At 42.0% G+C, this 15,113-nt stretch overlaps 1 protein-coding gene across 1 annotated transcript in view; it reads right to left on the bottom strand.

Moving 5' to 3' along the window:
• LOC145416973 (serine/threonine-protein kinase TNNI3K-like) overlaps positions 1-15,113 on the bottom strand; it is a 91,548-nt gene that overhangs the window by 56,370 nt on the left and 20,065 nt on the right. Inside the window, exons 5-6 of the mRNA XM_080285819.1 lie at positions 9,976-10,108; positions 9,375-9,519 (exon numbers count right to left, since the gene is read on the bottom strand). Coding sequence (XP_080141945.1) covers positions 9,375-9,519; positions 9,976-10,108 — 278 coding nt within the window. The remainder of the gene's footprint in view (positions 1-9,374; positions 9,520-9,975; positions 10,109-15,113) is intronic.

Below are 15,113 nucleotides of genomic sequence, written 5' to 3'. Positions count from 1 at the left end.
TCATTATCCTCTTGTAGGTCACCGATACAAACGATGCCCATATTAAAAGAGCATAAATAACACAGAAGAGAATATTAATGTGTACTGTGCAAAAAACTGCAAGTGAACAGGTGCTATAATGTCTCTTATGCCACCCTGAAGAAAGGCCTCAGTCATAGCTCTCTTCCTAATGTTTACAGTGTAGAAATGCTGTCTCTTAGGTCTATATCTAGGTGGCATGGAGGGGTCATAGCACTTTGTCCTTAGCAATTTATTTTACATATCACATCTTCAGATTCTCTTATCCGCTACTTATAGTGTTTTAATGTCAACAAAGTTTGCATCAATAATATATATGAGGACAGTCAGGCATGTGCAGAAAAATCACACACACACACACACACACACACACACACACACACACACACACACACACACACGACACGAATCTGGTGAGAAAAATATTGGGCAAGATCAATCCCGAAGGAAACAAGTGGGTAAAAGAAACTGAGGAAGTAAGGAGGATAGGGCCATATAAGAAAGGGGATGCAGGACCAATGAGAGTAAAAATTGTCATCAGAAAGTGTAGTAAACGATATACTGTACTTAAAGTGACCTGGAAACTAAGCAAAGAGGCAGGGATGGAAAATATTATAGTAAGAATAGATTTGAATGAAGAAAAGAGAGGTTTTAAAATCTTTGAAGGAACAAGTAAAGAAAAAAAATTACAAGAGGACAGAGGAAGAATGTAAAACCTTTTTTTTGGGAGAGTGATTGATATAAAAGTCAGGAAGTGGTATGTGAGGAACTAGAAGTGAAGGAAACAAGGGGGATGGATATGAATACGAAAAAGGGAAGAATGAGTACAGATAAAACGATTGCAGTAAATCTAAGTATTATGTATGGTAATGTTGATGAATTATTACCTTAGAAAGGGGAAATTAGAGACTATATAAATGAAAATAAACCTGAAATTGTTTGCTTTGTGGAGACTAAATTGCCCTGAGATGTTGATACAAAATTGATTGGATGGAACAATTATATTTGGAGGAAGGACAGAGATAGCAAGTCTGGGGGAGGTATAATGAGTTTAACCCACAATGACTTAAGAACAAAAAATAAAGAAATTGAAAATACCACGACTGAACTTTCGGGAACTGAAATAGAGGACATTTATGGAGTAAAAATAGATGGAACATGTATTTTATATGCCCCCCAAATCTAGGGCATGGACAAAAGAAGATTATGAACAGTTAATAAGGGAATCCATTATTAAACTAAAGATGTTAATTGAATGAAGAAACAGAATAGTAATAATGGGAGATTTTAACTGTAGAGAAGTTGACTGGGAAAGTATGGATCCTGGGAACAATGAGCAATCATGGGGAAATAAATTAATGGAATTGGTAATGGAAAACATGTTAACCCAATTAATTAAAGAAAATACAAGAATTAGGGGTGACGACGAACCATCAAGGGTCGACTTAGTATTCACTAAGGACCCAAATGATGTGAAGAACATAACCTACCAATGCCCCTTTGGTAAAAGTGATCATCTGGTTATTGAGATGGAAGTAGCAGGAGTAAGGGAAGGAGAAAGAGATGAAAAACACAGAGAAAATAGATGCAATTATGGGAAGGCAGACTTTGACTCCCTGAGGAACTTTTTACAAAATGTAGACTGGAGTAAAATGAATACGATCACAAATGTTAATGAGAAATATGAGTTTCTGATAGAAGTGTATAAAACAGGAGCTGGTAAATATGTCCCAAATTTTTCCGCAGCTATGGAAAGGAAGAAAGAATGGTTTAACAACAGATGTAGAATGGCACATGAGGCAAGAAAAAGAGCATGGAATAAAGTGAGAAAAAGGTATAGTGAAAGGGCTCGGGAGGAGTACAGGCAGGTAAGAATTTAATTTTATAGGTTTGTAAATGGTAAAATGAAAGTTAAGGACAGTATAATACGATTTAGGGATGAAGATGAAACTTACGAAAGAGAAGAAGAATTGTGTGAAATAATAAACAACAAGCTGCAGTCAGTTTATGTGTTGGAAGAAGAATTTAGGGAACCTGAAATGGAACCCACAATGACGGGAATGGCAGAAATTACAGATGACGTGAATGAGGTGCTGCAGCTGATGAGGGATTTGGATGTGAGAAAAGCAATGGGACCAGATGGTGTGACTGGATGGATCCTGAAGGAATGTGCAGACCAGTTAGTGTGGCCTGTTTATAACATCATCAAGACCTCACTGGAAAATGGACAGTTACCTAAAGACTGGAAAAGAGCAAGTATTGTGTCAATCTTCAAGTGAGGAGATAGGGAAGATCCACTCAATTACAGATCTGTATAACTTACTAGTATTGTTTGCAAAATCTGTGAGGAAATTATTAGAAAAAGATGGATAAAGCATTTAGAAGAAAATGAAGTGATAACACCAAGACAATTTGGTTTTAGGGAAGGAAGATCATGTGTTACTAACCTATTAAGTTTCTACAGTTGACTTGTTCCCCTCTAGCAAGGTCCACATCTTGCTTCCATACGTCACGGCAGGGATCACAATACTATCATGCAGTGACTTCTTGACTTCCATACTCACCTCCCTATTTCTCATCAACGCTTTCAGTGAACCAACAACCTTCCTTCCCTGCTGTACCCCTTCAAGTATTTCATCCCCAAAAGTTCCATCCTTACTCATCACACTACCCAAGTACTTGAATGCACTCACATTCTCCATATCCTCACCATCCAACCTCGCTGTGCATTCCGTGACTTCATTCCTCTCAAACACCATAACCTCACTCTTGCTTATATTAACTTTCAGAGTCCTCTTCCTACACACTGTCCCAAATTAATTCATCAAACCTTGAAACTCCCATTCATCTTCACTTAATACTGTATCAGCAGCAAGCAGCAACACCGGAATCTTCCACACCTCACCCTCATTCATTAGAGCCACCCCCTCATCCACTGTCCTACCTTGCACCTCCTTTAAAACCCTATCCATGAATATATTAAATAGCCATGAAGACATCACACATCCCTGTTTCAGTCCCACATTGAGATCAAAGAACTCACTCAGCTCACCATCCACTCGCACCGTAGCCCTAGCTCCCTCGTACATACTCTTCACAGCACTCAGCAATTTCCCATCCACTCCATATATTCTTAAAACCTTCCACATACCTTGTCTATCTACTCTGTTATATGCTTTATACAAGTCCATGAAGGCAGCATACACTTTCATTCCCTTCTCTAGATACTTCTCCAGTAAACATATCAGAACAAATATCTGATCTACACACCCTTTTCCCTTCCTAAATCCCCCTCGTTCTTCTCCAACTAGCTCCTCTGTCATATGCCTAACCCTATCAATACTACCATATATCTTTCCAATCACACTAAGAAGGCAAATACCCCTATGGTTACCACACATTTCTCTCTCCCCTTCTCCTTTGTGTAAAGGAACAATTTTACCTGATTTCCAGTCCTCCGGAACCCTTCCCTCTTCCCAAGCCAATCTACACAACTTCCATATCCACTCCACAACAATCTCACCCCCATACCTAAGCATTTCACCACACACTCCATCAATTCCTGGGGCCTTTCCCATCTTGATCTTCTTCACTGCTTAAACTACTTCTGCCTTTCTGATCTCTTCCTCACTCCTCTCATCTCTTCTTCTCCCAGCCATTCCCCAACCACTTATACTCGCATTTCTCTCACTTTCTACATTCAACAAATCCTCAAAGTGCTACATCCATCTCCTCAATTTCTCTCTCTTCTCCACCAACAATCTATTATTCCTATCTTTCACTCCTCTACTGTTTCCCTTTCACACTGACTTACTTTCTTTAACTCCTTCCAAATCAATTTCTTACTCTCCCTCCATTTCACACTCAGATTCCTCCCAAACTCTTCATCCACTCTCTTCTTACTCTCCTTCACCAATCTCTTCAACTCCCTTCTCCTGCTAACATATACCTCTCTCTTCTCTCATCTTCTCCTCTACCTATACTCACTAGTCAGTCACTATATGCCTTCTTCATTTGTTCCACAGCTCGTTTCACCTCATCATTCCACCATGCTGTCCCTTGCACACCCCTGCATCTCCTCCTCACTCCACAAACCACCTCACACGCTGCACCTATCTCTTCCGTGAATATCTTGCATGCTTCTTCCACCCCTTCCATCTGCTCTAACTCATACCTTCCCAATCTTTTTTCCACTATGCTCTTATACTCTGCCATTTTCTCACTATCTTGCAACTTCTCCACTCTTTTCATAGGAGCTGTTTCTTCCTTTCTTCCCCTTCGTCTCTTCACCAATTTTCTTTGCAGCCTTACCTTTGGCTATCACTAAGTGATGGTCTGAGATTCCATTCCCCCACCCTCTCCACTCTTGCATCCAAAACTTGTTAGTCAAGTGGCATTACTCAAACAATATGTTTCCACGTATAATGGTACAACGTGTTCTGGCAATGTTCCAAAACTCTCACTTTTACCCCTTCTTACCAGCCTATGCCACACGTGGAGAGGTTGGAGAGCGAGAGACTGATGAGGAAAGTGTATGTGAGTGAGGTGGTGGGGGGGAGAGGGAGAGGGGAGGTCAAGAATGAGGTGGAGGGATGGAGTGGAGAGGTATATGAGAGAGGGGTATGTCAGCTGGGAGAAGGGCACTGAAATGGCAGGGTACAGGGCGACATGGAGGCGATTTGTTTGTGGCCACCCCTTACGGGATTAAGGTGTCTGCCAACAGACAGACAGACAAACTTATACCCACCATCAGGCAAAACACTTTGAGATATAACTCTTGCAATTAAGAACATGAATGGTATTAAAAAATAGCATTAACAAAAACAAAAGTTACACATTGGGAACCATGTGTTGTTGGTGCGTAGCTCCATGGCACTCTTCCCCCACCCCCCAACTGCAATGTTGTTTTCATCATTGCTGAGATGATGATGCTCCTGCAATTCTTTCTCAACATCTAAGCCGAATCCTTCAAGGTCCAGGGCTGAAACAACAGACCTGACCTTGTCGCTGAAGGTGGATGTACCCGGAGGTAAGTTGGCCAATTATGGTAAGTCTGGCAGGTGATGTCACTGCGCGTGACTTTCAAACTGCGTTGCCAAGCCAGCTGACACTTCCCTCGTAAGCTTGAGATTTTTCCTGTGTTGATTATCGTTGCCGTGTTAGAACAAAAATGTGTTACTCAACTGAGCGTTATTCAAGAAATGACTGTACTCACTCCTGTCTGGCCTTCTGCAACAATGTACACCCATTCGCTGATTTCCAGCTGTGTTATGTACCAGTGGGAGTGTTCAGTCAGTTAGTATATCGGATATCAAAGCAATTTTCCCCATGAGATACTGAGGAAAAGCCAGAAATGGGTTCCAGGCCCAAACCCAAACTCTCACATACTTTATTCAATCAATACAGACTGACATAGAAACACCACAGGTAATGCTATTATCCTCATAAATAATACTACTGCTAAAAAATGAGACATCAAACATCACATGCAAGAAGGTAAGGTGGGTGGGACATGTAGTGTGATCGAGATGCTTCAGGGCAATTAACAAGTGACAGGTAGGGAGCTGGCAACGTGCCAAGTGGGGATGAAGGTGGGCAGGGGGAAGGGGAGGGAGACAAGCAGGGGTGGGAGAGGGTGAAGGGACTGGGGGGATATAAGCTGGAGTGGGGGAGGGGGAGGGAAGGGTGGGGGGACAGAGAGAGAGACAAGCAGGGGTGGAGGAGAGTGGCTGGGACTGGGAGGGAGACAAGAAAGCCATACTGCCCTATTACCCCCTCCCCACCCAGTCTCACTCACTGACTCACTCTCACTGACTCACACTCTCACTCACAGACTCACTCTCACTGAATTACTCACTGACTCACTCACTCATTCACAGACTCACACTCTCACTGACTTACTCACTCACTCACTGACTCACACTCTCATTCACAGACTCACATTCTCACTGACTTTCTCACTCACTCACTGACTCTCTCTCTCTCTCTCTCTCTCTCTCACACACACACACACACACACACACAAACACTGGAGAGAATAGCAAGAGAGATATGGCAGTAGTGTATGCTCCCCCTAAGACAAGAGCATGGAGTGATGATGAATACCACGAAATGTTGTCAGACATGGCTAGTTTTTTACAGAAAATGATTGAGAAAAGCAACAATATAATTTTAATGGGGGACTTCAATTGTAAAGAGGTGAACTGGGAAGAATGGGACTCAGGAGGCAATGAATATTCGTGGGGCACTATATTATTAAATATAACAATGAACAATGTGATGACGCAATGGGTCAAAGAAGAGACATGGTTCCGAGGTGAGGACACACCAGCAAGACTAGATTTACTGTTTACCAAAGAACCCGATATAACAGAATCCTTGAAATATCTGTGTCCTAATGGAAAAAGTGATCATGTGGTCACTGAGTTCCAGATGATAACAGGGAACGTGAAGCCAAGAGACAAGCTTTATAGGCAGGGAAGATACAACTTTGGGAAAGCAAACTTTACAGGATTGAGAAAATTTCCAGAAAACGCAGACTGAAGAAAATTCAGAGAAACAAGAGAGATACAGAGGAAGTAGGATATTTTTCTAGGCCTCTATAATTCGGGAGTGGAAAAATTTGTGCCAAGAGTAAGGGGGAAAGAAAACAGGACAAAGGAGTGGTTTAATAGTTGTATGATGGCAAAAAAAGAGAGAGACACGGCATGGAACAATTGAAGAGAGGCAACAACAAAACAAAGGAAGAATATAAAAGAACTAGAATTGAATACACAAGAATACGTAGAGAGGAAGAAAGGAATTTTGAAAAAGGTATAATAGACAAAGGTAAGGATGAACCCAAACTGTTTTATAGATCTGTCAATGGCAAATTGAAACAAAAGGAAGGAATCACCAAACTGAATGTAGAAGGAGAGGTCTATAAAGATGCGGCAATGCAAGGAGAAATAATGAACAAATGTTTCTAATCAGTTTTCACTAATGAAAAGGAGTTTGTAGAAGGGGAGGGAGTAACTAGAAATGTAGTGATAAAAGATATAAAAGTGGAAGTACAGGAAGTGTATAAATTACTGGAAACTCAAGATGTAAGGAAAGCTCCAGGACCATATGGAATCTCTAACTGGGTACTGAAGGAATGGAGAGAACAACTGGCGGATAAGATACACAGTTTAATTGTGTGTTCTCTGGAAGAGGGGAAAGTGCCTTAAGAATGGAAGATGGCAAATGTGGTACCAATTAATAAGGGAGGAAACAAGGAAGAACCCCTGAACTATAGACCAGAGTCCCTAACCAGCATGGTCGCAAAATTGTGCAAGAGAATTCTGAAAGATAGATGGGTAAAATATCTGGCAGAGATGAATATTTTGGCTGAATGTCAGTTTGGATTCAGAAGTGGAAGGTCATGTGTTTCCAACTTGTTGAGTTTTTACTCAAGAGCAATTGACGTGCTTCAGGAAAGAGATGGTTGGGTGGACTGTGTGTATTTAGATTTGGAGAAGGCCTTCGACAAGGTACCCCATAAGAGACTAATTTGGAAATTAGAGCATATAGGAGGACTGAAGGGGAATCTCCTGGAATGGATGAGAGATTTTTTGAGAGAGAGACAAATGAGGACAGTAATAAAGGATAGGATGTCTGGATGGAGGGAAGTAACAAGTGGAGTCCCACAGGGCTTGGTGTTGGCACCAGTAATGTTCCTGATTTACATAAATGATATGGTAGATGGAGTGAACAGTTATGCAAGTCTGTTTGCTGATGATGCAAAGATCTTGAGGAAGGTAGAGGCTGAGGAAGACTGTAAAATGCTACAGGAGGATCTGGATAGGATAAACGAATGAAGCCAGGTGTGGGAAATGAAATTCAATGCAAAGAAATGTAAAATATTGGAAATGGGTACAAGCACCAATAGGCCATCACTGAATTATTTGATGGGTAATGAACCAATCACAAAAGCGAGAGAAGAGAAAGATTTGGGAGTGCTGGTCCAGGACAATTTGTCACCTGAAAAACATATTAACAAGACAGTTAGAGAGATGTATAAATTCCTGACTAATATAAGAGTAGCTTTTCATTATATGGATGAGGAGATGATGAAAAAATTGATAGTGGCCATGATTCACCCCAGGTTAGAATATGCAGCAGTAGTGTGGTCCCCTCACAAAAAGAAAGATATACAAAAGATTGAGAAAATACAAAGAACAGCAATCAAAATGGTCTCCAGTCTGGCAGATCTGTCTTACAGAGAGAGGCTGGAAACGCTGGATTTGCCTTCCTTAGAAGAAAGGAGAAAGAGAGACGACATGATTGCAGTGTTCAGGACCATGAAGGGAGTATATAAAATTGACAAAGAAGATCTGTTTTTATGGGATAAGAGAGTAAAGAGAGGACACAGAATGAAATTGAAGAAGCTAAGCTGCTTGAAGGATATCAAGAAATATAGTTTTCCTTATAAATGTATAGACCTATGGAATAGCCTGGACAAAGAGAATGTCCACTCTAAAAACTTAAACGAGTTTAAAGCTAAATTTGGCTTCCTGAGAAACAGAGACGGGACCTCACGAGCGTAGCTCATTTCCTGTATATCACAATTAGGTAAATACAATTAGGTAAATACACACACACACACACACACACACACACACACACACACACACACTTGGGAGGCAAGCAGGGGTGGGGGAAGGTGGGGAGAAGGGGAGTTAGACAACCGGGGGTGGCGGAGGGCAGTGGGATCGAGAGGGAGACACGCCTGACAGTGCTGAGCGTTGTGGGGGATGGAGGAGTGATGGTGGGAGAAGAGAGGGCATGGAGGGAGGACAGGGAAAGCTGTGTGCACCACCACATCCCATTCAGACACACTTGTTTCAAAGCTAGGGAGGGGTGGTGTGTGCAGTCTAGCAAATTGATGGCTGCTCGGATTGTGGAAATGTTCCCCCACTTCTTCTGTTTGGTCTAGCAAATCGTCAGTTATCGCTGGATCAGAAATCAGGGTATGGGTGTACTCAGTGGCAAATAAAACAGTAAAGTCTGCCAATCCTATGCTGCCACTTTCAGAGCATAAGGGTGTGAGGTTTGATTACTGCGGTCCAGATCAATTTAGGGTAGGAGACTGATCTATGTCCCTGGTGGCATTTACATGATAGAAAAACCTCTGGCCATCCCGGAGACTCAAATCATAGCGTATGGGCCATGGTGTGCTCTGACCTGAGACCTCTATCACCATCCCACTGTAATAGGTATGATGGATATAAAAAATTTAGCTATGGTTTTACAATTAAAAACTTAGTTGTGGCTTTATAATTACATGGATTATATAACAACCAGGTTGAAGATTACATACAAAATACAGTTCTTACATGTGGAGTGGTGTGTCTAGGTACACATTGGCTATGTGAGCATCATTACGGTACTGGGGCTGGAGTAGCAGGTTCAGGATACCAAAGTGACCGAATCTGACACAGCAGTGCAGAGGTGTGTTGCCTTCCTCATCCTGCTGACGTGCTATAGTAACAAAATAATTTACTATAAATATTTCCAAGACTCAATATATGAAATTTTATTTCATCTGGAAGCAAATTATCATACCATCAGTACCAGAATAAGTTAGTCAATATGCACAGATACTGCATAAAATAATTCACAGAAAAAATAACAGTATCATGTAGGAGTGTCTGATGATATTTAAATGGTCAATACAGCTTGCAAAGTCTCAAGATTACATCTATCATCACCTGATTATGCATATGAAACCAACAATGACTTAAAGATGTAACATGAAAGCAATACATTGATATCTTCATGAAAATATTTTTACCAGTTAGGACAGACTCCCTGGGCAACATGCAACAGCTGTTGTTTGTGGTGTCAGACTGTTTTTGAGCCAATCCTGCACAAACTGTTTTGATTTTATGCATAGCAGATGCTGATAAAACTAATAATAAAAAAAATAATACAGACCTCTAGCTCCCTTTTTAAGAAGCATCTGAACAACTCTGAAATGCCCTCTGGTGGCTGCCAGATGGAGAGGTCGGTCTCCAACTGAGCCAGAAATGTTCACATCAACACCCCGAGACAACAAATACTCCACCACCTGAAAATATGAGCCTACTGTTCAAGAACACTGCAAAATTTATGATACAAATACAGTTAGGAAACTAGCAAACAGTAATGAAAGATTTTACATCATTTAGTACCTGGCTGCACAGCAGACACTCTAAAGGCCACAAAATACTCTACCACCTGAAAACACACGGCTGTGTTCCAGGTCGCTGCACAATTTAAAGTAAAATAAATTATTAAAACATTTACCTTATTTTTATTTCAATGGTTCTGCCATACCTGAATACAAAAGTGGCTAAAAAAAAAAAAAATCTTAAGTGTTGTGTTCAAAGAGATATGCCATGAATAGCATTAGTAAACTCACCATTCTAGTAGCCATAATACCATGCAGTAAAATAAAAATCAATATACAATACTGTGTATATACAGTATATACATATATATATATATATATATATATATATATATATATATATATATATTCTATCTACCTATTGCCAGACGCCTCGATCCCGTTCGGGGTGGCCACAAGCAAATCGCCTCCACGTCGCCCTGTCCCCCGCCATTTCATTGCCCTGCTCCCAACTCACACACCCCTCTCTCATATACCTCTCCACCCCATCCCTCCATCTCATCCTTGGTCTCCCCCTCCCTCTTCCCCCCTCCACCTCACTCACATACACTCTCTTCGTCAGCCTTTCACCCTCCATCCTCTCCACATGGCCAAACCACCACAATGTATTCCTCCTAACGCTTCCTATCACATCCACATCCACACCAATGCTCCTTTATATCCTCATTTGTCAGCCTGTATCTCCATGTGACTCCACAGGCTCCTCTTAAATAACTCATTTCCACTGCTCTCACTCTTGACTTGTGTCCTTCCAGCAAAGTCCAGGCTTCACTTCCATACGTTAGAGTTGGTATCACAATACTGTCATGTAGTAACTTTTTCACTTCCATACTCACTTCCCTGCTTCTTATCACTGCTTTCAAGGAACCAGCAACCTTTCTTCCCTGCTGTACCCTTTCAAGCACTTCACCCTCCACACCTCCATCCTTACTCATCACACTACCCAAGTACTTAAACGTACTCACATTTTCCAAATCCTCACCATCCAACCTCGCTGTACATTCACTGACTTCACCTCTCTCAAAGACCATCACTTTACTCTTCCCTACATTCATCTTTAGATTCCGTTTCTTACACACTCTCCCAAACTCATCCACCAAGCCTTGCAGCTCTCCTTCGTCTTAACTCAACAACACAGTATCATCTGCAAACAACAGTACAGGGAGTTTCCAAACACTACCCTCTCTCACCAGGGCCACTCCAACATCCACTACCCTACCTTGTACCTCTTTTATTACCCCATCCATGTACAGATTGAACAACCATGGAGACATGACACATCCCTGTTTCAACCCAACCTTCAAAGAGAAAAATTCACTCAGTTCACCATCCACACGCACTGCAGCCTTAGCACCATTATACATACTCTTCACAGCATTCAAAAACTTCCCAATTACTCCATATATTCTTAATACTTTCCACAATCCTTGTCTATCCACCTTGTCATAGGCTTTCTCCAAATCCATGAAAGCCGCATACAATTTCTTTCCCTTCTCTAGAAACTTTTCCAATAAAGATCTAAGAATGAATATCTGATCTACACAACCTCTTCCCTTCCCAAAGCCTCCCTGTTCTTCTCCAACTAATTCCTCTGTTCTTTCTCTAACTCTGTCAATAAGTATCCTACCATACACTTTTCCTATTATACTAAGAAGACAGATGCCCCTATGATTACCACACACTTCTTTTTCTCCTTTTCCTTTGTACAAGGGAATAGTTATACCTGACTTCCAATCCTCTGGGACTCTACCTTCCTCCCAGGCCAGTCTGCACATTTTCCACATCCATTCTACTACTATCTCTCCCCCATGCTTCAACATTTCACCACTCACTCCATCAATTCCTGGGGCTTTCCCCAATTTAACTTTCTTCATTGCTTCCACAACTTCTATCCTACCGATTTCTTCCTGTCTTCTCACTTCCCTCCTTCTCCCAGCCATTCCCCAGCCACTTATATTCGCATTACTTCCATCCTCTATGTTCAACAATTCCTTAAAGTGTTCTCTCCATCTGCTCATTTTTTCTCCCTTCTCCACTAGTAATCTACCATTTTTATCTTTCACTCCCCTGCTAACTTCACTCCACCCTGTCTTACTCTTTTCACCTCTTTCCAGAACATTTTCTTACAGTCTCTCCACTTTACACTCAAATTCCTTCCAAATTCCTCATCCACTCTCTTCTTACTCTCTCTTACTAATCTTTTCACCTCTCTCTTTCTTTCTACATATAACTCTCTCTTCCGCCTCTCAACTTCTTCCACGCCCCTATTTCTCATCCATTCATTGTATGCTTTCTTCTTTTGTGCCACAGCCTGTCTCACCTCTTCATTCCACCACGCTGTTCCTTGCACACCCCTCCGTCTTCTCTTCATCCCACACACCACATCACATGCTGCACATATTTCTTCTGTAAATATCCTGCACACACTTTCCATGTCCCCCCATCTGCTCCAATTCATATTTGCCCAATCGTTCCTCCACTTCTCTCTTATACTCTGCCTTTTTCTCATCCTCTTGTAACCTTTTTTCTCTCCTTACAAATACTCCTTCTTCCCGTCCTTCCCTTCTTCTCTTTCTCCATCCTAATTGGATCTTGATTCTGGCCACCACCAAGCAGTGGTCAGAAAGTCCACTCCCCCAACCTCTATAAGCTCTTGCATCCATTACACATTTCTGCATCCTTTCATCCACACATACATAATCAATCACTGCCTTCCTTTCATTCAGTTCACCACCCACCCTTCTCATCACTCGCCATGTATACCTGTGGATCATTTTGTGCCTGAAGAGGTATTGGCTATCACCAATATATATATATATATATATATATATCTATCTATCTATCTATATACGTAGGCTACTTCCCCCAAGGAAGGGGAGGTAGCTGAGACAGGATGACACACTCCCCATTTACTCATCCATTCAAACACATTCATTCGCATCTTAGCCCCAAAGGGGAGAACGGACAGATTCTCACTGCACCACACCGCACAAGGGTCAACTGCGCAATGCAATCAGTGACATCCGCAGCAGGGCCCGACAGCAGAGCTGGTTTACCCCTGCCGCATCATAACAGACCCATCCCCTTACCCGCACCTGACCTGACTAGCTGATCAGACCAAATGCGGGAGAATATGCCCTCAGGGCTGCGTCATCACTTATTCATTCACAATTTCTCTCTATTTATTTCTGTCACGCACAGCCACTCTTCCTTGCTCACCACAACAGACATCCCTCTCGCATCCAGCGCTCTCTTCACACTGTCCATCCATCTTATTCGTGGTCTTCCTCTCAGCCTTACACCTCTCACATCAGATCTAGTTATCTTTTTCATCAATCGCTCATTATCCATTCTCTCCATATGCCCAAACCATCGCAACACCCTCTGCTCAACTCTACTAGCCATCTCCCGAACAGTTCTCCTTCGCACTTCATCATTTCGCACTCGATCCATACGCATCACTCCACACATACTCCTCAGACACCTCATCTCCATTACATTCATACGCATCACTCCACACATACTCCTCAGACACCTCATCTCCATTACATTCAAACTTTTCCTCTCTGCAACACCCATATTCCATGTTTCAGCCCCATATAATGCAGTTGGTACCACAACACCCTCATACAGCCTTCTCTATACATCCATTCTAAGCTAACAACATCTAAACACTTTTTTCATTCCTCCCAGCACATTTCCTACTTCATTTATTCTAAACTTCACTTCTGCATCTATTCTTCCATCCACAGCACTATGTGACCCTAGATATTTAAAACACTCTACCTCCTCAAGCAACTCGCCATTCAAAACTATATTCATCCCCCTACCATCTACCAACCTCGTGCACTTCATCACTTTACTCTTATTCTCATTTACTTTCAATTTCCTCCTTTCACACACCCTTCCAAACTTCTCTACCAACTGTCTCAATCTCACCTCTGAATCAGCCACCAGTGCAGTATCATCTGCAAACAGCAGCTGCTTCAGATTCCACTCTCCACCATCAACATTCACCAGACTCAGACCTCCACCTAAAACTCTTGCATTCACCTCCCTTACGACACCATCCATGTGAATATTAAACAACCAAGGCGACATCACACATCCCTGTCGCAGCCCCACTCTCACGGGAAACCGATCACTCACAGCATTTCCCACTCTTACACACGCTCTACTATTTACATAAAAATTTTTCACCCCTTTTAGTAACCTACCATCAAGTCCATACAATCTTAAAACAGTCCACAAAGCCTCCCTATCAATTCTATCATCCGCTTTCTCTAAATCCATGAATGCCCAAAACACATCCTTGCCTTTCGCTAAATACTTTTCACACACTTGTCTCACAGCAAACACCTGATCCACGCATCCCCTCCCTCTCCTAAAGCCACACTGCTCATCACCAATCACTCCCTCTGTACCCTCTCTGACTCTCATAATTAACACTCTACCATACACCTTACCTACAACACTCAACAGACTTATACCCCTAAAGCTAGTACATTCATATTTATCACCCTTGCCTTTATACAACGGGACCACACAAGCACTTACCCAGTCAAATGGCACCATACCTTTCACAAAGCACACATTCAACAATCTTACTAATCAGTCAACAAGAGTCACTCCACCACCCTTCAGGCATTCCACAGCACACCCATCCATACCTGCAGCTTTCCCTGTTTTCATCTCCTTTACTGCCTTCTCCACTTCCTCCTTCGTGATCAAAGAATCATTCAACTTTCCCAACACATTTATTCCTTGCACCCTTCCATCCACCACAATCTCAGCCACCCTTTCCTCCTCTACATTCAACAATCTTTCAAAATACTCTGCCCATCTCTTCCTTACTGCATCCATCTCAGTTAACATCCTTCCATCCTCTGCTTTTGCTTGTTCT

This window comes from Coenobita brevimanus, chromosome 108, assembly GCF_032717465.1.
Source record: "Coenobita brevimanus isolate Jiangsu-jjx chromosome 108, ASM3271746v2, whole genome shotgun sequence".
Taxonomy (NCBI): Eukaryota; Metazoa; Arthropoda; class Malacostraca; order Decapoda; family Coenobitidae; genus Coenobita; species Coenobita brevimanus.
The sequence above is the reverse complement of the archived record's forward strand: the minus strand, read 5'-3'. Positions and strand labels throughout refer to the sequence as shown.